This window comes from Musca autumnalis, unplaced genomic scaffold (genome assembly GCF_047663935.1).
Source record: "Musca autumnalis isolate F117 unplaced genomic scaffold, ASM4766393v1 scaffold_2, whole genome shotgun sequence".
Taxonomy (NCBI): domain Eukaryota; kingdom Metazoa; phylum Arthropoda; class Insecta; order Diptera; family Muscidae; genus Musca; species Musca autumnalis.
Genome location: NW_027411755.1, coordinates 89,935,671 through 89,960,390, shown reverse-complemented (window position 1 = coordinate 89,960,390; position 24,720 = coordinate 89,935,671). Strand labels below are relative to the sequence as shown.

The following is a 24,720-nucleotide window of genomic DNA, read 5'->3' as shown; positions in this document are numbered from 1 at the left end:
GATTTGTTTTTAATAATAAAGAAGGACACAATACAAGATACTTTAACAACATTAAATAGTTTTAATAAAAACATAAAATTCACAGTGGAAGAAGAAAGAAATGGAAAAATCCCATACTTGGACACGCTGGTGATAAGAAATCCAGATAATCAAATATACATAAACTGGTATCAGAAACCCACTGCCTCAGGAAGATTGACAAATTACTATTCAAAGCATACAAAACGCACAATAATCAACACGGCGAAAAACTTTATAAACAGAGTACTTAATAGCTGTGTTCCAGAACTAAAAAGTTTTTACAATTTTTACGACTTTTACACATTTTACTCGAAAAAGCGTTCCCGTACACAAAAAAGTTGTAAAATGTTCACTTCTCTTTAAACAAAAATGGCGCTGAATGACGCTCTCTTTAAAAACTTTTTACACGACAAATTTGAGCGAGTAAAAAAATAGTAACATGGTTGCCGGCGTCTGATTGGCTGATACGCCGACTTTGACATTTGTTCCAGTTTTTTTGACGTATTTTCCATTTTTCCGTTCCCGAACTATTTCAAAAAACTTGTGTGTGAGAACAAATTTTTTGCCGTTCTCTCTTTTACGAGTTTTACCATTAAAAAGTACGGGAACGAAGCTAATATTAGCGACAAACAATTTCACTATGAAAACAAACTCAAAATCAAAGACATTTTAACAAAAAATAACTTCCCTTTACACATAACAAAATCTCTAATAAATGAATACAAACCTTCAAAATTGGAATCGACGAAAACTGAAACAAACAAGATTTATAAATCTCTGATTTATTTACCGAATATATCAGAAAGATTAGAAAAATCGGATATTTACGACAAAACAAAATACACAATCGCACATAGCTCGTACAACACAACAAAATCTATCTTCAGCCATGTAAAATGCAAAATTCCAAAAATGGATCAGCATAATGTCATATATGAGATTGAATGTGTTGGTAACAAGGAAGAAAGCTGCGGAAAATTATATGTTGGCACAACCAAGAATAAATTAAAAACGCGAATGTCTGCACACAAATCGGAAATAAAATTACGAAATATTAATACAATACAAAAGACTGCTTTAGCTGACCACTGTAAGCACAACAACCATACACCCAATATCGATGAGGTGAGAGTGCTACAAACAGAGCATAACTACAATAAGAGATTGACCATAGAGATGCTCCACATTAATAACCTGCCAACAACAAAACGAATAAACAGCAAAACCGATACAGACAACACAGCTTACTGCTACAGACATTTAATACGGAGAAGAGATCATGCAATAAGTAGATAATTATCAGTGCAATAATAACACTTGACAGATGTAGACACACTACGCTAGTTTTTTAAGTTATTATTATAATTATTTACAAGTAAGCGATCGTCAATTTTTACGTGTTTTATGTTCTACTAGTAATTAAAAACAATGCTGTGATATAGAAATTAACTATTATTTTAATAATTTATGTTGTAGATCCCCTGAAGATGAAATTCAATGAATTTCGAAATATTGGAAAAAATATGAAATAAAGAAAAACACAAACATTGACCTCAAGCTCGATTATATTCATTTTAATAACATTACAAAAGGTCGAACAAAAAAGACAAAAACATCTAAAAAACAAAAATTTTAAAGAAAAATAGTGAATTTTTGATGGATTTTTGTAATAATGCGTTTATTAACACCCGCCAAACAAAATTTTGTTGAAAAAATCGCAAGAAAAGCAAGTCCCAGCTAATTAGATTCACCCGTAATACTAGTGTCAAAATGTAAATGACGTTTTGTCATTGTTTTTCATTGTGTATACTTTTTGTCAACCGTTGTTTTCAGATGGAAATTAAAAATATAAAAAAATTAATAGATACGATGGACAAAGGTGCTTATTTCAACATTCCATTAGATCCACATCGCAGCCACGCCTTTCAAGAAGCATGACTGTATATGTTGGGATCACTTTTAACCAGAGGATAGAGAAGGGTAGGAAAAAATGGAAGCTCGTGCCACATGCAGAAGCATTTGTGGTGTATTCGCCGAACGTTGTGATTATGTAATGGTAATTAAGTACATGTATTTAGGTACATGTTGTAGTAAGATAACTAAGAACACACCTATTATAAGTAAAACACATATCGATAATTATTAGAATGATATCGAGTAATCGTATATTTGGTATGTAATCGATAACCACATTGTTAGACGATAAGAGTTAAATCAATAAATGGCGTCATTCGTTAGTCTGATTGCCGAACTGAGTAGACGTGTACAGATCAGGTGTGACCGAACGCACGCGTACGTTGTGAAATTAAAAAATTCAACCACGCCACATATTGTGAAATTCGGATCAACCAGCGAAAAGTGAATTCTTTTAAGCTAAAAATATCAGGAAAACTGAGGAAATACAACAACAAAAAGTGAACGTTGTGAAAAAAACTAAGGAAATACAACAACGGAAAGTGAACGTTGTGGAAAAAACTGAGCAACTAAAAGAAATTAAGTGATCGCTGTGCAAAATTAAACAGCAAATCCAAAAAGAAAAGGAATGGTGCGCGAAAATTTGGTCGCCCAGTTAAAGCTGGCTGGAATAGACTTTCCCAACACGGCCACAGTGGCCCAGCTGCGAGAATTATTAAAAGAGGTGGTAGGGGCAAATACTTCAGCCGGAGCGTCATCTTCGCTACCACCACCACAGCAGCAAGTGGAAAACGTTGAAATACAGCAGCAGACAAGCAGCGCAGCTGAGACAACGGCACAGCAACAAGAAGATATTCGTGTACACACACCACTTCAACTGCCGGTAAGCACATCGTCGCCAAAAACATCAACAACAACAAAAGAAATGGCAAGCAAGGAAGGGCTTGCAAACAGACAAACAGTTGAGATGGTAACAGACAAACAGTTGAGATGGTAACAGACAAAGAAGGGCATGCAAACAAACGAGACGAAATAACAAGCAAACCAGGGCATGCAGACGAACAAGAGAAAATAGTGCAAGAGCTAGAAATGCAAATAAAAATCTTAAAACTAAAGAAGGAAATTATTGAGTTGGAAGAAAAATTAGAAACAAGAAAGAGCGTTGCCACATTTTCTGATGTAGAAGGTGCGTTGCCAAAATTTTCGGGGGACGACCAGCTAATAATAACAAAGTGGATACAGGAATTTGATAACATAACCAACGTAATAAAGTGCTCCAAAACAGAACAGTTCATTTATGCACGACGCATGTTAAGAGGCAGTGCAGCCCTGTTTTTACGCAGCACAAAATCAAATTCCTGGGAAGGCTTGAAGAGAGAACTGGTGAATGAATTTGGCAGAGTAGTCGGGGCCAAGGAGGCCCTACGAAAACTGGATGCAAGAAAGTGGGACAAGCAGAAGGAGAGTCTACATCGGTATGCCCTAGAGATGCAAGAGCTAGCGGCTGACACCCCCCTCTCGCAGAAGGAAGTGGTGGAATACATAGTAGACGGTATGATGGATAAATCAGTGGCAGCCTCAATATTTTTCAAGGTGGCCACGGTAGCAGAATTTAAAGAGCTGATACCAAAATATGAGAAAATGGTGGCGGACCGAAAACAATACCAGCCGAAAAGTGATGCGGTGAAGCAGGCACCACCAGCAGTCCGGTGTTTCAGATGCTCGAAATACGGGCATTATTCAACAAACTGTACAGAGGGACAGCGGCCGATAGCGTGTTTCATTTGTGGAAAAAAGGGACACATGAAGATTAATTGCCCACTACGGACGGTAGCGGCGATCCCAGACGAGAATGAAGTAGATTGGAACATACAGGTAAGAGTAGCCTTGAGTCCCAGTAGAACCGGGTCTAATGATCATTTTATTTCTTCCTTACTCGACACGGGTAGCCCATGTAGTTTCGTTAACCAATCCGTGATTCGGTCGGTGTCCCCACAAATCAAGATGAAGAGGAAAAGAGTTTCCAAATATAAGGGGCTGGATGGGAGAAAACTAAAAATATGCGGACATCTTCAAGCATTTTTAGAATTTGGCGGTGTCAAAAGAAAAATGAATTTTATTGTTTTACCAGATAGTGCCCCGTGTACCTTGGTGCTCGGGCGTGACTTTCTAAATATATTTAATATAGTTTTATGTTTTAAAAATGGGAACCCGAACCCAATTGAATTTTGCGACAAATTCGGGAAAAAGTGTATCAATTTGTTTTTAAAGGCGGACCCTCAACCTGAATTAAATCCAGGGCCGCTTAAAATAAATGAAAAAGTGAAACCAAATGGAAGTGATGTTCTTTTTGGGAATAATAAAAGGGAGGTAGCTGGGGTAAACAGCCTACAACAGGAAGGGTCTACTCTGGTAGGGGCGTTAAAACATGGTAAAAATATAAAAGAAAATGGGGAATCGGATGCTGGGGAAACAGTCAGCAATGAAATAAAAACAACAGATAACGAGATTGTATGGGAAAATAAGCCATGTACAATAGAAGAAATAAAAGAGATACAGGGGTCGGAAACAGTAGGCAACGCGGAACTGGAAGACGTTGAGGAAAACTGGGATATTAACCCGAAACTAAATGAAATGGAAAAAAGTAGACTACGTAAGATAATCCAAGAGAATTATTTTGGGAAACTAGAAGATGAACCGAAAACATCAGATTTCAAAGCTTCGATATTAGTAACCTCAGGAAACGCGACCTACTGTTCGCCTAGAAGATTGTCTTTCGCGGAAAAACAGGAAGTGGGGAAAATTATAGCAGACTTGCAGGAAAAGGGAATCATACGACCAAGCAATTCCCCTTACGCTTCGCCCATAGTACTAACCAAGAAAAAAAGTGGTGAGGTGAGGATGTGCGTGGACTATAGGGCCTTGAATAAAATCATAGTACGAGATAATTACCCCCTCCCACTAATAGAAGACTGCTTGGAGTACCTTGAGGGGAAGGCGTGGTTTACCATAATGGACCTCAGGTCGGGCTTCTACCATGTTAGGTTAGAAGAGGAATCGGTGAAATATACATCGTTTGTGGTACCAAATGGCCAATATGAGTTCCTGAGGTTGCCATTTGGCTTGAAAAATGGACCGGCGATATTTCAACGATTCATTGCCGGAATTTTTCAAGATTTCCTGAAGCGGGGTGAAATGGTCGTGTATATGGACGACATAGTGATAGCGTCAAAGACATTGGAGGAACATACTCGATTAGTAGGGAAAGTACTGGACCGTTTAGCTGTGTATGGACTCCAAATAAAAATGCAAAAATGCAAGTTCGCATATAATGAAATTGAATACCTTGGGTATAAGGTATCGCGAAAAGGAATCGAACCATCAGACGGACATGTGGAAGCAATCGGGGGGTACCCGATGCCGAAAAACATTAAGGAAATGCAGGCTTTTCTTGGGTTATGCTCATATTTTCGGAAGTTCGTAAAGGGATTTTCCCTAATAGCCAAACCACTATACGAACTAACAAAAGAAGGGGTCAAATATGAAATTACGGATGAGCGTAGGGAAGCGTTTGAAACGTTGAAGCAAAGATTAACCTCGAGTCCAATCCTAGCTATTTATAACCCAAATAGGGAAACAGAACTGCACTGCGATGCAAGTGCAATAGGATTTGGATCAATATTGTTGCAAAAACAGGATGACGGCGTGTTCCACCCTGTAGCATACTTCTCAAAGAGAACAACGGACGCAGAGACAAGATATCATAGCTTCGAACTGGAAACGCTAGCGATAATTTATTCCCTGAGAAGATTTAGGGCATATTTAGAAGGGATTAAATTCAAAATAATGACGGACTGCAACTCGTTGGCTATGACTTTGGGAAAGCGAAACATCAATAGTCGTATTGCACGGTGGGCTCTTGAACTAGAGAATTATAATTACACAATTGTGCATAGGCCGGGGGAAAAAATGGCTCACGTCGACGCCCTGTCTAGAATCGAACAGGAAAATAAGGACAAAGTAATAGCAACAATTGAGATAGAGGATATAGATTTCCAATTGTGTGCGGCCCAGGCTAGGGATAAGGAAATAAGTGAGCTAAAGTAGAAACTCGAGAAGGGAACCGTGATTGGATATGATATGGTAAATGGTGTTGTGTATAGGAAGATTAATGGCGATTTGCGTCTCTTCGTACCCAAAAGCATGGAAATGGAGGTGATACGGGAAATGCATGGAAAGTTAGGCCATTTAGGGGTTGACAAATGTTACTTGAAATTAAAAGATCACTATTGGTTCCCGGAAATGAAACAAAAAATAGAGGAACAGAAAAAGAATTGTATTAAGTGTATCATGTATTCAGCCCCCCTCAAACCGAATGCGAGGGCCTTACACAGTATACCAAAGGAACCCAGACCTTTTCACACTGTTCACTTGGATCATTTGGGCCCATTACCGTCATTGCAGTCGAAGAGAAAGCACATTCTAGTTATAATCGATGCTTTCACAAAATTTGTTCGACTTTATCCGGTTTTAACGACGAGCACCAAGGAAGTAAAGGCAGCACTTCTTAAATATTTTGACTATTACAGCAGGCCGGTTAGGTGTATAACAGACAGAGGGAGTTGTTTCACATCAAAAGAGTTCGCTGACTTTTTAGAAGAGAAGAATATAGATCATGTGAAAGTAGCAGTACATTCGCCCCAGGCAAATGGACAGGTTGAGCGGGTAAATAGGACTTTGGTAGGAATGCTAGCAAAACTCAGCGAACCTGCAGCACACGCCGATTGGGTGAAGCAACTCAGCAAAATAGAGTTTGCACTTAACAACACTGTAAATAGATCTATTGGTGATACCCCTAGTAGAGTCTTGTTTGGAGTTAACCAGAGAGGAGAGATAGTAGATAAACTGTCAGAATACTTAGAGGAGAACTTTTTGGACCCGGGGGAGGGTATCGAAAAGATTAGAGACAAAGCGGCAGCCGCGATTGCGAGGTCCCAAGAATATAATGAGAGGAGGTGTGAGGAGAAAGGGCTTACCGTGAGTTCGTTTAAGGAAGGTGATTTCGTGGTAATCAAAAATGTGGACACCACCGTGGGGGTTAACAAGAAATTAATTCCAAAATTTAAAGGGCCATACACCGTGCGTAAGGTGTTACCAAACGACAGGTATGTCGTCGGTGACATAGAGAATTGCCAAATCACTCAGATCCCTTATGAGGGAGTGATAGAAGCATGTAACATGCGTTTATGGAAGATGAATGATCCGGATAACGGGACTCAGGGTTGCTCCGACCCTTAGTGTATAAAGTAGTAGTCGATTGTACATAGTTTTTAGGTTAAGTAGAATAAGTATCTAGTCCATTAGTTTAAGTACACTATTCCATTTCAAATTTACCCCGTGTGACCGGGGCGGTCACAACCGTCAGGTTGCCCGAGCTGTAGTAAGATAACTAAGAACACACCTATTATAAGTAAAACACATATCGATAATTATTAGAATGATATCGAGTAATCGTATATTTGGTATGTAATCGATAACCACATTGTTAGACGATAAGAGTTAAATCAATAAATGGCGTCATTCGTTAGTCTGATTGCCGAACTGAGTAGACGTGTACAATGTAAATATTACATTCCATTCCACATCCGTTCAAGAACTTTGTGAGGAAAAGGAAATAGATTTACACCAGGAGAAAACGTCAGTCATACATAAAAAATCCATATTATTTTTTTATTTATTTAGAAACAACCATGGTAGAATAAGAAAAGGTAGCAGCAATACACAGCTGACTGAACTGGGTTGTAACTTTAGTGTCAAATTTCATATGACATTTTATACATTTATTTCTATTTCGATGTACATTAGGGACATATATTTTTTGAGAAAAAAATATATCATTCGGAAAAAAACATTTCCCAGAAAGATTCAATGATATGTAACCTCCTCCAAGTTCGAACGATAAGCCGCGCAGTAAAGCCCCGCTTGTAGAGGCGATACAACGTTTGTTAATATGTGAGGTATTTTGTTAAAATTTAAAAAAATAAAGCCCTAATAAACATATGCTTCTTTGATTTCTAAAACAAAACATTGAAACAGCTTCTCCTTTTCTATGAATTTCCAGCGACCCCAAACTTTTCTGCAAGAATTCTACGTTCTGCGAGAAATTATGCATTTAGTGGAATGATATTGAAACATTCAAATTGAAAATGTAACCAATTTTCATTCATGTTTTCCAAAATATTGAACCAAATGTGAAAAATTATTAGTCTTTTAAATTCCAATAATTTATAGACATTTCCTTGTTTTGTTTACAAATACAACTGGCAGTAACGTTACAAACAACAAAAAAAAAAATTCCTTTGTGGTTGTTGTTCGAGTTGTATTTGTTGTAGTATTAACTTTACCTTGTATTTGTTCTACCATGAGAAACAACTTTACATTAATTCAAGCCATCTGGCCAAAAAATTGAATTAAATCATTTTATATAGATTTATGTTTACACAACTCTGAAAATGTACACAAAATTATTAAAATTACCTTAATATAAAAATGTAAATAACAATGAAGATAAGAAATCGATTTTTAAGTTGTAAACAACGAGATCTCAACGTAATCATAAAATCAAAAATAAAAAATACATTCATTAAAGGTGCAATTAAATTTAGATAATTGGGAGCCAAAACAGTTCAAATATGAGTAAGGTGAGGTAGAAGACGTTTTGAGAACAATGTTGGAGAAATACTGAAATTTTTTACGTCGTTAGGCAAAGCATTAAACAGTCGCGCTACTCGTACCTCAGCCCTGAACTAACAAATAAAAAAGTTTTTATAATGAAATGTTATGTTAGGAAATGATTTTCATGGGATTCCCGTGTCCAACATATACATATATGTATGTGTACTCAGAACATCCCCAAAAGGATAAGGAGACTTTTCTCATATCACTGAATGCAAGCCGATTCATATTAGCTGAAATACTCTGCAAATGAAAGCTGCCAAAAATTCAGATGAATGAAATTCTGGTTAGGAATTGAGCCGCAGACCTCTTGAGTGCAAGGCGGGAGTGCTTACAACTGCACCACGGTGGTAAACGAACACGAACACACTTCAACCGTGTTTGAAATGTTGAATAATTAACTGTATGCCTGGACGACAGAGGTTTGCAGAATACAGAAACAAGAAGTCGGGGACCTGTTGAGTAAAACAGGTACTTTGACGAAAACTTCTACAAACAGTTTAAAGTACACCTTCTTGATATGTCACAACCTCCATATAGATCCTAATATGGGCATATTATTGTACAACCATGGCGTGGAGAGATAGGTTAGACGTCTACATAGCTGATTTAGTGTAGTTCTTCCTCTGAGGAATATGAAATCATCCACGGCAAAATGTACAGACATAATAGCCACATGGACAGCTAAAATAAAGCTCACTCTGAATGTATTGGTCGATGAAGCCCTGGATCTCATTACCAACTATCAAAGACATAAATACAACATGATAAGACATTTTGTTTGCTATCATTTTTCAGTGAATGGCTTTTAAATTTAACATAATTGCTCTGTTCCTTTACCTACCTGAGGTTACCATTTTTAACCTGTAAAGGCCTGCGTACATAAGCTGCTTTGCCTGATTGCCTTGCTTACCTGCTTCATTTCTGACGTAATAAAAATAATAGAATAAAGACGAAATTTCGAACTGGGTTGCCATCAGTTGGAAATTGGGTCGGCCTTCTTTGTTCTTTTATTTTTTTTATTGAAGCAGCAAAGCAAGGCAATCAAGCAAAGCAGCTTATGTACGCAGGCCTTTACAGGTTAAAAATGGTAACCGATTCCGTACAGCGAGGCGAGTCGTGTCGCGTTGCGAAATGCAATTTTTCGATTCCGTATGGCAATATCGCCTGACGTCGTAAAATTTTGTCGCCGAAATGTTCATTTTCCGGCGACAACAAATTAGCTGTCGCCGTACATTTTAACTAACGAATAAAAATAAAATAAAAAAAAATAAAAATAACTTGTTATCGACGATTATTTTCTATCGCTGTACGTAGTGCATTTTTTAAATTTTGTCACAGAGACGATAGACGACGCGACATGACTCGCCTCGCTGTACGGAATCGGCCCATAAATAGCATACAATTTATATGAGAGCAATTTACCACTTTTACCATTTTTAAAGGTAAAGGAACAGACCAAATGTTATATCACGATATGGTGATATAACATTTTTTTCTTTTATACATTTTTACGTATTTAACCGAATTTACAGATCCAATTGACATAGAATTATTCTTGAATAGATCCTTGAATTGCGATTTTGAATTAACTGCAACCTGTTAAGGGTAATGTTTCTATACAAAGTTTCGTAAACATTTTTTTGTTGCATGCATTTTGTCTAGTCTTAGTTGTATTTATGTATTTGCAACTATATTGGGTGCAAGCATTGATTGCAAGGTGCAGAAAAGTCCGCCGTCCTCTTTCAAAGCAATAGGTTTTGATGACTTCATTCTAAGATCCGACAACAACAACACAGGACAATAGCATACGGAGTGGTTATATGCGGCGCACATTATTTCTTATTGATACAAGTTTGCATGTAGAATTTAGCATTAAAAGAATTCATTAAACAAAATTCAAGCACAAAAAATCTTGGTCGTTGCGATATGTAGCCCCTTTGTTTTGTCATCCTTCGTCGCTCTTTCTTCATAACTATTGATTCCATCTGAAAAATAATCAATTATTAGTGATTATAAATATTATATTAAGAGAAATACATACCGCTAAAAACATTTTGTTAAGAACAAATGTAGTTGAAACGTTAAATTTTAAAATCTAACGCTTTTTCATTCAACTCTGTTTAATAAAAAGCCTTGACATTTTTCAAGACAATATTTATGAACCTTCAAAATGTGTTTATATTGTTCATATTTGTTTACATTTTTGCCCATATGACATATGACACTAGTATTACGTACTACAGCAAATTTCTATGAGGTTGTTGTATCGATTGTTGTACAACAACACTTGCTTTTACCTGTATTAATTGTACCATGGGCTGGATTCTTGTTCTATGAAAATTTGAAATGAAAAGTATTTCCTTTATATTTTTTCGTTTGACAGTTTTTCCTTTATAAAAGTTTTCATTTCATATTTTCATAGAAACAGAATTGAGCCCCAGGGCTGGATTCTTGTTCTATGAAAATTTGAAATGAAAAATATTTGCCTTATAAAATTTTTCATTTGACATTTATTTCCTTTATAAAACTTTTCATTTCAAATTTTCATAGAACAAGAATTGAGCCCCAGGGCTGCATTCTTGTTCTATGAAAACTTGAAATGAAAAATATTTTCTTTATATATTTTTTCATTTGACATTTATTTCCTTTATAAAAGTTTTCATTTCAAGAATTGAGCCCCAGCTGATGTCATACATGTAAAAAAGCATATGGTGTGATATAGCCATTAAAAAACAGAGGTTAAACAGACGCAGCTATGCAATCCGGTTGAGAACAGCTGATGTACACTAATTATTATACCGTTTAACACCCTGTGAGCAAATAACGTGCGATTTTGTTGTTAAATTTCATAATAATTTAATGCAACATAAAAAATAATGAATATACCGTTCAAAGTTGTTTTAAATAATGCCAGAGGAAACATTATCAGAGATATATGGAGAGGAACGAGTAAAATAGCTGTAGATATTGATGAGCATGTTCGAAAGCAACTTGAATCCGAAACAATAAACCCAAGACGGCATCCTGGAATTCTTCGATGTAAGAGAATAGAACTGCCGGAACGGTTGCATAGGTCATTGCAAAAAGTTGTGGGCGATTATCCCTTAAAACCCCTAAGTGATGACTGTAAAAAGCTCAATCAATTTATAGCATCAAGGCACCCACCTGCGGAATCTGATGAACTAAAAGACAAAATGAAGAAAATAATGGATGAGATTGATGTCTTGATGCCACCAAGTGATTGTCTTATGAAGAATGAAGATGAGAAAAGGAAATGGCAGCATCGTAAAGAACAATTGTTGAAACGAAGAATGAAGGAAAGAACATTTGCGTGGAAACCTATTAAATATGGTCGATACGAAGCTGTAGTCTATGCATTAGGAAGAGGGCCATTAGAATATGCAGTATTAACAAGAATATTAAATGAAATTGTTGAACGCGATAATGACTTTAAACCTCAAAGCTACCTTGATTTCGGGTCTGGCGTTGGTTCTGGTATGTGGGCAGTGAGCAATTTATGGAAGGATTCAGTCTACGAGTACTATAATGTTGACAGCTCTCGTGATATGAATGAATTATCGGAATTAATCTTGAAGGACGGTAATGAAAATCAACAAATTACTTTAAGGAATGTTTTTTATCGCCAATTTTTGCCGTCACTTGAGGTAATCTATAAAAATTGTTTTGCTTAGACACAATTAAAAAATAAAATTAAATAACTTCAGACGAAATATGATCTCGTAGTGTCATCATACTCGCTTTTTGAATTGTCAAATGCACAAAGCCGTAGGGACGTCATATTAAATTTGTGGAAGAAATGCGATGGCTACCTAATAATTGTTGAGGAAGGTTCACGACGTGGAAGCGAGTTAGTGAACGAAGCAAGAGATTTTATACTGTCTCAAGAAGAACATAGTCTGGTGGGACATGTATTTGCACCGGTAAGTAGAATTCGCGGGGAATGAGCGAAATATGTATATCTACCTCAAAATGAACATAAGTAACAAAATATACATACATAATATTGTTTTTTTTTTTTTTGCTTATATCAAGTTTAGCTACCGTTCTCAGAAAAATTAAAAACTTTGCCACAGATAGTGATTTTTGAACTGATTTCAACGATATATTATTGTCGGCATAAATAGAATACTCTCCCACCTGGCGGAAAAATCTGGGGAAGTCCATACTTCCCGAGATATGGGCCCCTGAAGTTCCGAAAATTCCCTTGTTAAAGTAAGAAAAAAATTAAATTAAAAAAAATGTTGTTTTCATGCCCTAAATCGGCTCCTATCCATAGGAGAAAGTCTTAAATCCCCGGCCAAAGGCCGGCTACTTAGAAAAAACTTACAATTTAAAAAAAATTTTCAGATTTTTTCCGTCAGCTGGTAGAGTATTCAATTTGTTCCTTATTATCTTCTGCGAAATGTATAGCTTCCGAGATATGGCCTTCTGAAGTTCCAAAGTTTAAAGGCCTGCTGCTTAGAGAAAAATTAAGAGATATTTTGTTCCCGTACCCTAGATTTGCTCCTGTCCATAGGAGAAAGTCCTAAATATCCTGCCGAAGGCCGGCTTCAGAAAAAAGTACAATTAAAAAATTTTTTTTCCATACCCGAGATTTGCACCTGTCCATAGGAAAAATCCTAAAAACGAGGCCGAAGGCCGCCTTTGTAAAAAAATATTTATAATTTTGAATGCAATTGTGGGTATTTATGGAACTTCCAAGGCCCATATCTCGAGAACTATACATTTCACAGAACAAAGCAATATATCGTCGAAATCAGTACAACAATACTAAAAATACTCCTGCAACGGTAGCTAAACTTAACGAGTTCCGTTTTTTATGTTCTTAGTGTCCCCACGATTTTGCCTGTCCCCGTCTGTTAAATTCTGAGGATAACACGCCATGCAACTTCCAAATAAATTATACTCCCATAAAATTGGGAGCTAATTTTAAAAAAGACCCTACAGCCAGATATAGTTATGCAGTCCTGAAAAAGGGTATTCCCAGTGACTCATCTCGTCATTGGCCGCGGATAGTGCGACCAACATTAGTTCGTTCAAAGCATTCGATATGTAGGATGTGTTCACCGGATGGTAAATTAACAGAAATTATTTTTACGCAATCTAAACACGGAAGGTAAGTATAGATTTTTTGGGAATACAATTTAAATAAAACAAATCTTACTTTAATTTTTAGGGATGCCTACAGATGCGCAAGGTCCAGTAGATGGGGTGACCGTTTGCCCATAATAATTGGAAATAAAATCGAAACTAAATCTGAATAAAAATGTACATTTATTGTGTTTCATTTTACTGCCTTCTTTTTGCATGTCGATTTAGAAATGAATGCGAAAGAAAAACTACCATACCCGACCTTTACACTTGAAACTAACTTGCAGGAAGTTTGCGTATTCGTATACTAAAATACTAAACAGGTATGACTTTACTTTGGAAAGGCACTATTTCGTCAGGCCATCAGTAGTCTAAACAGACTAGGTTGCTCTTCAATCTCATTGTTGTTGGAAGTTAGTATACCGGACGACATTTGAGATAATATATCATTGACAGAAGAGGGGGAATCTATGGACACTTCAGTGATCCATGTCTCCACCTTCAGTCATCATATTGTACCCCAAGCGTTGGGTGCTGACCAGACCTGGGGGGTTATTCTGTATTGCGATGCGTTAGATATTTTGATAGCGCAAGATTTTTGCGGTAACGCACGATTTTGACATACGCTTTTGTATTACAGATTGCGCTGATGCCAGAAAGGAAAATGAAAAAAAAAAAAACAGTTGCGAAATGAGATACGAAAACGCATTGGAGACGCATTTAATTTCCTTACGCATCGCAATAGAGAGTAACCCCCCTGTAGTGCGATTCTCTAACTAATTTTCTGAGTTACCGACAAAAATCGATAAAATTAAAATACAAAATTATGAATGAAAAGTTCAAATAAAAGTTGATAGCACTCTTGCTATCGGTAGAACTTTACGACTACTTTTTATTCGTCGCTAACTTATCGAAAAACATCATTAATTACCGAAATTATAACCATTTTAATTTTACCGACATTTGTCGGTAACTTAAAAAATGAGTTCGAGAATCGCACTACTGTTCAATTGAACCGTCCGGTTTAGCGTCGTAGGAAGGAAGTACTGGAGGAGAAAAGGCAAAACTGCCACGGCTAAGAAATCAATAGACAAGAAATCATACCGAATTTTGTATTTTTAGCTGTCATGATATTTGTTAATACTCTCATTTATTTGATATGAGAATTAATTCTTCTTCCTTCGGAAAGTATTTTAAACATTAAGGGCCATTATTATATGTGTTCTTTTACTATCTGATGGATTTGAAAACGCAAAATAAACCAATTTGGAGGCATTAAAAGTATATTTTTTACATTGAAAGTTAATGCGAAAAAGCTCCTCCTTGAAATTCAATCATCACTTTTAACTTTAAGTTAACCGGAACGCTATAAATCTGTTCGGTAAATCCAAACTATTACAAAAGAAGACTTATAATAATGGGGATAAGTGTGTCTGCGTACTCGATAATTTGTAAGAATTATTACAAATTATTACTGAATGTTGTTATTTTACACAAATGTTCAGTAAAAGAGAATGAATTGAGAGACTTGTTTTGATATTTTTATTACCGAGAACATATAATTTTTACTGAGGGCGAAACCTATAACTCTGCGTGTTGCGTGTGCGTTTAAAAAAAAAACAAAATCATGTATTTCAATTTGAAATACATGTATTTTGTTTTTATATTTTTGAACGCACACGCAACACGCAGAGTTATAGGTTTCGACCTGAAAGAATTTTGTTCAGTAACATTTTGTAGCTTTAGCCGTTGTCAAAAGTTTAAAATATTCAAATATCATAATCGTCAATATTAATCAAATTGAAAATGTGTACTGAATGTTGTCTTTTTAGTCCCAATTTACATTAGGCGAGTTTACTTGCGGCAATTGTCAGTTTGTAGGTGAGAGAAGGTTCTGAGAGGCAAAGGGTTACCATATGCCTCACCTCTCTCTCCTACAAAATGAAAATTGCCGCAAGTAAACTCGCCCAATGTAAATTGGGACTTACTTTTTTAATTTTTTCCTTTGAAAGAGTATAAAATGCTTAACTCTCTAAAAAGAAGTTACTGAGTAATATTTACTGAGAAAGTACAAGGACAAACCTATTGTCGAACGTATTGAAGGAAGTTGTCCACTTGATAGAGGACAAATTGTGCCAAAATTGTTTTCGAAGTTGACAGAGGAGGAAAAAAGACAAAATAAAATCATTTTTATTTAAAAACGAAATTCCCTGGTGTGGTCGGCTGTGCACATTGGATTTGCAATCAATTTATCAATAGTTCAAACTGTTGTTTTGTCGTTATTTTCAACATATTTTTGATACACAAAATGAATGATGCAATGAACCAACAATTGGGAAGAAAATGTTTATTTTCCTTTATAATTTTCTTTGTTTCTTCGAAAATTTTCATTGCAACTGAAAATAGGTGGTTGCTGAAAAATAGCCGCTTCGTCAACTGAGATTCGCAAGTTGATATACATAAAGTAATTTTGGCAACTGCCAACTCCACTCAACGATAATTGCTATCGATAATCGACGCCTATGTTTCTTAACGCCGTTGCAATTAACAACTACGAAGCAAGGTGTTTCAAAACATCAAAAATACGCATTTTCAACGGAGTAAAAAACAAACATGTATCATTTTTATTTCTGATACATTTAGTTGCATTTTCGAGGAACAATGTATGAGTGTGCAACTGAAATATTTTGAAGAAGTTTAAACAACACAAAGCAAATGACGATGCGGAAGTCAGCCATTTATTTGTAATTTGTATATATGTGCAACCGCTGCTATAAACATTTCGATACAAATGAGGAAATTCTATATTTAAAAGAAAACGAAATATAACATTTTGTGCAGTTAAAATATCGAAATGTTTACCTGTAACATGGTCATTTATAAAGCAACTGACGTTTCAGCAGTCAGCCATACTTTTACAAAGCATGAACAATAACTGAAACAATGCATTTGTGTCACGTTTCGGAAGCCAACCTTCTTACATTTTGTAATATATACATATGTATTTATTACAAAATGTCGAGTTCCTGGATACACTTAAGGTATTGCAATGTAGTCTTGTTGGCGTTAAAGAAATCCTAATCTTCGCAATAATACAACTGTTGCATTTTAAGGGGTTATAGCCACTTATTGAGCACCAAAAAAGCCATTTTTCATGATTTTTTGCAAGAAAGTTAGCAATTTTTTGTAGAAGATTTTTATTTAATCTGATCATCCATATTCGAGCTAAAGTGGGCACCGCTTTCAAAAATGTCATTTTGAGAAAACCGCATTCAAAACTTCTATGTTACATACAAAACACAGTAAATGTTTCCCTTCCAACACTCGTATCTCAGCAAATTTTTGTCCGATCGACTCGAAATTCTTTGAACATATTCTATCTGTATCTGTAAAAGTATCCAAAAACACATTTTTGATTTTTTAATGCTTATTCATGATAAAAAACCAAATGTATATACAATTTTTCGCTTTTATTAAAATTTAAATACTTAATATTTATGCCCATACTAATGAACATTTTTATTAATTTTAATTAATAATAGAGGTAAAACAAAACATACCATTCTATAATCTTACTCTTCACGGTGCGCCTTAACTAAATTTAAATGAAACGTGCTTACACCTGGGAAGTTTTTGCGGTTTCTGAAACTACAATGTTCATAGATAAGAAAAATAAAATAAAAAATCGCCGGAGGCATTTTCAAATAAATCGCGGTCAAAGTTCACATTTTTAGGGCTTTTTAGGTTTTCACGATTTTGCTTGGAAACCGCAAGCTCTATCGAAACGGGATTAAAAAAATATTGTAGCAGTGAAAATTCTTTACAAGATTGACCTCAATGGTATTTTCGTAGGCTTTACCATTTTTGAGATATAGAAGTTCAAATTAGGACAATGTACTGACTGTATGGCCCTCTATAAAACAATGTCGTGCAGGGTGCACCTTAACTAACTTTGAATGAAAACAGCTTACGCCTGCGAAGTTTTCGCGGATTCTGAAACATCAATGTTCATAGATGATAAAAATCCAAAAACAGAAAAAAATTGCTGGTGGCTTTTTAAATAAGTTCACATTTTTAGGTTTTCGCGATTTTGCTTGGAAACCCCATATCCTATCGAAATGGGGCTAAAGAAAAAGTTGTAGCTGTGAAATTTCTATAGAGGATTGATTCTTATTTGTTCTTAGATTTTACCATTTTTGAGATATAGAGGTTTGGTCACATTTTTAGTTTTTTTTTTTTGTTAGGTTTTCACGATTTTATTGAAAACGGTAAGTTCTATCTAAATGAAAATCTTATAGCTGTTTTCTCTATAAGATTGGTTTTCGTATTATTTTCCTAGGTTGTACCAGTTTTGAGATATATAAGTTTAAGTTGGGAAATTGCAGTCATGACCTTGTTTTATAAGGAGACGATACAGTCGGAAAATTGTCAAAATCATAGAGGACAATCTTATAGAGAATTTTTACTGCTACAACTTTTTCTTTAATCCAATTCGATAGGCCTTGCAGTTTCCAAACAAAATAGTGAAAACCTAAAAAAGCCCTAAAAATGTGAACGATTTTTTTGTTTTTTGATTTTTCTCATCTATGAATATTGTATGCAGGTGTAAGCACCTTTCATTTAAATTTAGTTAAGACGCATTGTGTGTTGATATATACGAACTGTATTGTGGAAAAGTAACTCAGCTAAATAACAAATTATTCTGCCTTAGTTGTAGTGTAAAAATAGAATTGCATCTATTAAATTTCCGGTCAACATATACCGTTTTTGATGTTCCGATATTTGTTGTTTAATAGATTTTTTGTAATTCATATTAACCACACAAGGAAGGCATTGATATTGGACAGCTAAATGCTTTAGCGTGCTGTATAAATGTGTCATTTTGTTCCACCACAAAAATGGCGATTCATCTAATGAAACATACACGTCCGATCGATAACGTTTTAAATCTGTTTCCACATTACTTGGTTCTTGGGCAGCCGGTTGCTCGATTGGTCCTTCCGTTAAGTCGAAAAATAGTTCCAAATCTGCAAAAATATTATTTATGAATTTATTTATATGTGAAGTGATTAAATTAAATAAGATCATACTTGACTTCCTAATGGAACCCGTTGTGGACTTGGTACTACTATTGTTCGTCCTTGTGGCTGGTTTAATTGGACAAATACCTTGGGATTCAACGATTCGATCATATTTTTCGGTCAGTATTTGCACACACGTAGTGTAGTTATTTATGTTTGTTAAACGATGAAACCGTGGATCCAATAATGCTGATATTGTCAAATGTACATCTGACAGAACCCTGTTAGGTAAAGTAACATTTTTATGTAAAATTAATGATATTAACTCTTAATGTAGGCAAAATATATTAGAAATCAACAAAATAAAATACCCGAACAATTATTACTACATTAAACTACAAAAGGTAGCATTATATACATATGATATTAGGGCTATGACGCGTGTTTTAGTTCGATTCGGTTTCCACACAGACTGCGATTACTTAAGAACTTTTGTTATTTTTTCTATTTAAAAATTTAAATTTGCTTTTTTTAAATAAATATTATAGAAAACAGATACTATTCTCACAGGCATAGTCATTAAAAACAGTCTGTAACTTTCGCGAATTTGTTGCAAATTACCACATATTCTCTTTTCCGATAGGTACAATAGATATAAACATAAAATTTGCGAGTTTATAAAATATACAAAAATTGCAATATTGTCAAAGGTGCATTAAATGCTCTGAAATGTCGCGATTTGATAACAAATTGGTCCAGAATGTTTTGATATTGATTTTAAATTAGACTAAAACTATTAATAAGTTATTACGAAGAGCGTACATGTCATTATAACAAATTAAGTAAAATAATGGATTACTGAACTTCAATGCATTTGGTGCGGAAACTTTTTTCGTGATAGAGAAAAAATGGCACCGTGTCCATGGTAGTTTTGCATGGTCTACACGGCTATGCGGTGTTATTTTTGATATTTGCAACAAAGTTATAACCAGCGTACGTAAAAAGACTTTATGAAAAATTTACAATGGTTTCGTTTCGTATTTGCCATAGGAACAATACAAAACGAAACATAAGACACGTTGACCGAAGTCGATGTTTAGTTTCGTTTTGTTTACATGCGTGAGTTCGAATAAAACGAATGGCGAGAAGTTCTTAATTCCACAACAACAGATAGGAAACGTAAAAGTTCAATGAATGATTCGTTTGGTGGTTGTAAACCATTCTTTCAACCATGTATGTTCCAAATATGTTGATGTTAGCTGATAGGGTTGTTAGGCAATCAAATGTGTGTGTGTGCCTGGTCATTTCGCACGGCAAATATTTGCCAAAAATTCTTTTTGTTTCGGTGGTGAATGAAACATCTCGACAAAGGATACGGTTTTCGTATTTTTACATTGAAAAGTTTGTGGTTTTGTTTTGAGAGCGAAACGATTCAGAGAAACTGAAAAGTTTGTGACTTTTTGTGATTGATACGGGAATCGTTTTGTTTGCATTCATTGCATTCATATATACAATTAGTGTGCTATTTTTTTGTAAATAATAACACAGTGCGCCACGAGTTTCGCTGTTTTTAACTACAGTATATGTCAAATAAAGCGAGATAATTAATGCCCTTAGTCGTCATATAAGTGCATACTCTAAACAAAGTTTTATTCTTTTATTTTTTAATAACACAGGGCTCGCTTCAATAAAAAAAATCAAAATCAAAATTTTTAGGCCCATACCTAAATAAGTCTGTATTCCCAAAGCGTGGGTGGCGTAAAAAGTAGAACACATGTACTCTTATGAATACTACCGTAATCCGTCGAGCGTATTTTATTTAAAGTTGAAAAAGTTCAACTATGACAGGTCGTATAAGAACAAACAAATCATCAAAATCAATTTATTGCAAAGGAGAATTATTTCTGTCTACGAATAAGAAAAAGGTTTATGTTTTAATAGCGTTTTTATGTTTTAAACGGGATTTCGGTCATAACGTATTTGAGCGCTTTTGTGGTAGGATGGTGAATTATGTTAATATTAGGTATGGGCGTTATGAAGAAAACAATTTTAAAGTTGCTTTTAGTAATTGCTTTCTGTGTAGAAACTTTTATAACATAATCTTCAATAAAAAGGGGTTTTCGTTATTAGGACAATATTGCCCACACGGTACCGGAGTTGTATTTGTTGGTATACTGTGTACTTACATTTTATCAAGTGTTGTGCTAATGGTCTCTTTAATAGTAGCTGCAAAATGATCATCCGCATCCGTAATAACAAGTTTTTTTGACAAGACTTTTGATGTAATTGGCGAAAGCATGCTGCTTAATGGAATATCTTCACCTTTTAATGTGTCAATTGTTACCTGTAACGTAATTTTAAAATAAAAAAACACATCACTTTCTTGCAAATGTCTTATATGTATGTATGAAAACACACAATATACTTACCGCTAAATTACCCAGAATGTCGTAAATGACTTTCGAAGACGTTACTAAAGCTTCGACATCTTCTGGCCAGGATACAGTTTCGGAGAAAAACTTTAAAAGCTCATAATATGTCCAAGGAAAATCATTTGATAATTGCGGAATTTCCACATCCTATGAGATTGTTCAAAAATTATTCTGTAGTAAGGAATTTATTTTATTGCTCTTACCTTTGCGCTTATTTCCAAATGATAGCGCATCAATGTGTCTTTGACTTCTTCAATTATTGAGGCGACCGCAGGTATAGCTATAACATTCTTGATACAATGATTGACAACTGTATCATATGACAGTATAACTGGAATATCTGTTATCGAAAAGAAGCATCAGTAACTATTACAAATCTATAATTATAAATCGCTCATTTAGTTTTTACTTACTTTTCTCATTTAAGAAATGCTTAAGATATTCATCATAATCACAATTAATGATTGCAGCAGTGCAATTGTTTAAATTGAAATCTTCAAAAATGTTGTCAATAACTGTAAACTTATTGTATTCGATTGTGCAATAAATTTGCGTAATTAAGTTGAAGTCTGGAGCATCTGTTGCATAGTTGAAGTAAATGGATAGAAAGTGTTTCTGTTCAACATTTTCCCATATTTCAAAGCCCAAAGAGAATGGCTTTATTTGGGAGTGCACTTTTATTTGATCCGCTAAACTTGTTTGCTTATCGCTATGGACCTCTTTAATATATGTTTCAACCTAAAAAAGGGGAAAATATACAAACGAACAATAAAAACATATTCATATCGCCATGAGAATTTAGCATATCGATAGCATATAGTAAGTTTGTATAATGGGTCCTTCTCCGTTGGACATTATATGCCTGTTACAAACCTGCAAGAAGCTAGCTAATATTTCTTACTACGATAACAATTTTTCCTTTATGATATCGAAAAAAATAGTACATTCTTGCAGTACTAGAACATACCATATATTGGTTATCGTGGCTTTGCTTAGAATTTGCTTACCATCATGTCGAAATAGTGTTTTTTATCTTCATCAACGTAGAATGATTATTGACAATATACACTTACCTTCTTATGTGCAGGTATAGAGACATTTCCGCAAAGAGTACGTAAAAATTTTGACATTCCTTCATCATACAATGTATCTACATTCCGAATATCGTTCACTACCAGATTGGCCAATGCCTCCAACATCTGGTAATCATCAATAGCTAATTCATGTTCAATATTGTTGGCGGCGCTGGTGGTTATGCAGAATTTCCGTTCATTACGACCTACTGTCAATAGATCGGTAGTGCAAGGAGATGTTTTGATATCATTGGCATTTGATACTTCGATTTTTGTAAAATGATTACTGTCAATAACATCATCATCGTCATATGTCATCGGTACTACCGATTCATAAAGAATGGATTGCTCTTCGTGTTCATCGTTGCCAGTTGATTCTTCGTTAGACATAGCACTATGCATTGTTGGCGGCGAATATTCCATTTTTATCTTTGGTTTTTTGGGTTCCCGCTTTATTTTTGTTAGCAGCTTAGGGACAGGAGGCTTTCTTGGAGGAACGGCAATATTATTTTCCTGCACAAGCATATCAAAGACGTCTTTATGGCGATATTGTAAATGTGCCCGCAGATTTGTGGTGTTTCCATGATTTGTCAATACCTTGTGGCACAAAGTACAAACAACATTTTGCTTAGTTATGATGCAGTCGTCATCTCCCATTGGGAAGCCAAAATGTCGCCAATACACACTTTTCATTTTTGGGCTGTGTAATTTGGCGAATTTTAGCGATGTTATTTGTGGATTTTCCTGCAAAGGGTCACTCATGTTGTTGTTGTTTGTTTTTAGCGGTGAAGGGACACGATAACTTTGTTTTCTTTTAATACAATTAAAAATTAATTAATCAATCGCGTCATCGAACTTATCTATATCGAATGATTGTGGTTAATCGACAGTCCGGTTACTCGATGCAGGGTTGTATTTTAGCTCATATTTTTGACGTTTCGAAAGTAACCACATTTTTCGATATTTCTATGTTGGCTGCCCTTTTTCCTTTTTGATTCGTTGTTGGGAAGGAAAGGTTCGTAAAATTTTCTGTGCATTGGATTTTTAAGCAAATTAAAGAAATTTCGACTTAATTTGAAATGGAGACAACTTATTTGCAATTTTTAAATAGTGTATTCGTCAAGTATAATAAAATCGCAGTGAATTTAAGAAGAATAATGTGAAATTTCAGCAATATTTTAAAACTTGGGAACACGTGGTGTTTTCGACAATACTGCGTGGTGTGTTTATTTGTGGTTATATTGAGGCTAAATGAAGTGTATTTTATTGTTTATGCTTGACAAAACGTTGTATTCACGCATTCATCGCTTCCAATTTTATTTTCAGTCTAAACAACAAAGATGGGTAAGGGAAATAATATGATTCCAAATGCTCACTTCCACAAGTGGTGGCAACGACATGTTAAGACCTGGTTCAACCAGCCTGCACGTAAAATTCGTAGACGCCAAAACCGCATTAAGAAAGCTAAGGCTGTGTTCCCACGTCCCGCTGCCGGTCCCCTCCGCCCAGTTGTCCGTTGTCCCACAATCCGTTACCACACCAAACTACGCGCTGGCCGTGGTTTTACTTTGGAAGAATTGAAGGTATGTTCACGAGAACCATTAAGCATTATACATAACATATGGCGTTTGAATATTTATAGGGAGCCGGCATTCCAGCTGGTTTCGCAAAAACAGTCGGCATTGCTGTTGATCGTAGACGCAAGAATAAGTCTATTGAATCCCGCCAACGTAACATTCAACGTTTGAAGGAATACAAGAGCAAATTGATTCTTTTCCCCATCAACGAGAAGAAGATCCGCAAGGGCGAATCTTCTCTTGAAGAATGCAAGTTGGCTACTCAACTTAAGGGTGAAGTTATGCCCATTCAAAAGGAACAACCCGTTGTTGAATTCCGTGAAGTATCCAAGGATGAGAAGAAATTCAAGGCTTTCGCTACTTTGCGCAAGGTAATTTTTTATATATATTTTTTTATTGATACGTCACTGACATATTTTGTTTATTTCATTTTCAGGCTCGTTCTGACGCTCGTCTTGTTGGCATCCGTGCCAAGCAAGCCCGTGATGCTGCTGAAAACGAAGATCCCAGCAAAAAGAAGTAATCATAATATAGTTTTGTATAGAACTATACTTTTATAATAAATTAAAAGTCTTCTAAAGAATTTTTTAAATTTCATATTGATTTTAAATCTAGTTTCTTTTGATTATATGCATAATTGAGTCAACACAATTTGAATGAAAGTTAATAAGTGAATATGTGATGGGAAACCGAAACAGTTCCTGACTTCCGAAACGCATCTATTGTTCATGCTTTTTTAATGCATTTGAAATGCACACGTTCGCAAAATCTACTTGATGCATCTGGGAGCAAGTTGAGTTGAGTCGCTCGGCTAAAATTTTTTTTCTTTAAA

At 35.3% G+C, this 24,720-nt stretch overlaps 4 protein-coding genes across 5 annotated transcripts; 3 read left to right on the top strand and 1 right to left on the bottom strand.

Moving 5' to 3' along the window:
- Nucleotides 1–1,352: 1,352 nt before the first annotated feature.
- On the top strand, nucleotides 1,353–4,333 carry LOC141392940 (uncharacterized). Its single transcript, XM_073965907.1, has 2 exons — nucleotides 1,353–3,810; nucleotides 3,885–4,333. The coding sequence occupies exon 1, from the start codon at nucleotides 2,564–2,566 to the stop codon at nucleotides 2,930–2,932; it is 369 nt and encodes a 122-aa protein (XP_073822008.1). The 5' UTR covers nucleotides 1,353–2,563; the 3' UTR covers nucleotides 2,933–3,810; nucleotides 3,885–4,333.
- A 7,085-nt stretch (nucleotides 4,334–11,418) lies between these two features.
- Nucleotides 11,419–13,981, top strand: LOC141392939 (ribosome assembly protein METTL17, mitochondrial). Its single transcript, XM_073965906.1, has 4 exons — nucleotides 11,419–12,338; nucleotides 12,399–12,614; nucleotides 13,524–13,810; nucleotides 13,871–13,981. The coding sequence occupies exons 1-4, from the start codon at nucleotides 11,550–11,552 to the stop codon at nucleotides 13,956–13,958; spliced, it is 1,380 nt and encodes a 459-aa protein (XP_073822007.1). The 5' UTR covers nucleotides 11,419–11,549; the 3' UTR covers nucleotides 13,959–13,981.
- Nucleotides 13,982–17,240: 3,259 nt separating this feature from the next.
- Dref (DNA replication-related element factor) lies at nucleotides 17,241–23,073 on the bottom strand. Its single transcript, XM_073968223.1, has 7 exons — nucleotides 22,312–23,073; nucleotides 21,652–21,976; nucleotides 21,442–21,578; nucleotides 21,236–21,385; nucleotides 20,993–21,150; nucleotides 18,876–19,087; nucleotides 17,241–18,812 (listed from the first exon to the last, which is right to left on the bottom strand). The coding sequence occupies exons 1-7, from the start codon at nucleotides 23,071–23,073 to the stop codon at nucleotides 18,493–18,495; spliced, it is 2,064 nt and encodes a 687-aa protein (XP_073824324.1). The 3' UTR covers nucleotides 17,241–18,492.
- A 119-nt stretch (nucleotides 23,074–23,192) lies between these two features.
- Nucleotides 23,193–24,471, top strand: RpL13 (ribosomal protein L13). 2 transcript variants are annotated; one of them, XM_073968237.1, is made up of 4 exons: nucleotides 23,193–23,326; nucleotides 23,638–23,894; nucleotides 23,954–24,259; nucleotides 24,325–24,471. In XM_073968237.1, exons 2-4 carry the CDS (start codon nucleotides 23,652–23,654, stop codon nucleotides 24,409–24,411), a joined length of 636 nt encoding a protein of 211 aa, XP_073824338.1. In that variant the 5' UTR covers nucleotides 23,193–23,326; nucleotides 23,638–23,651; the 3' UTR covers nucleotides 24,412–24,471. The 2 variants fall into 2 exon arrangements, with proteins under 2 accessions (XP_073824338.1, XP_073824339.1); XM_073968238.1 differs by having other exon boundaries at nucleotides 23,296–23,531.
- The last annotated feature ends 249 nt before the right edge of the window (nucleotides 24,472–24,720 follow it).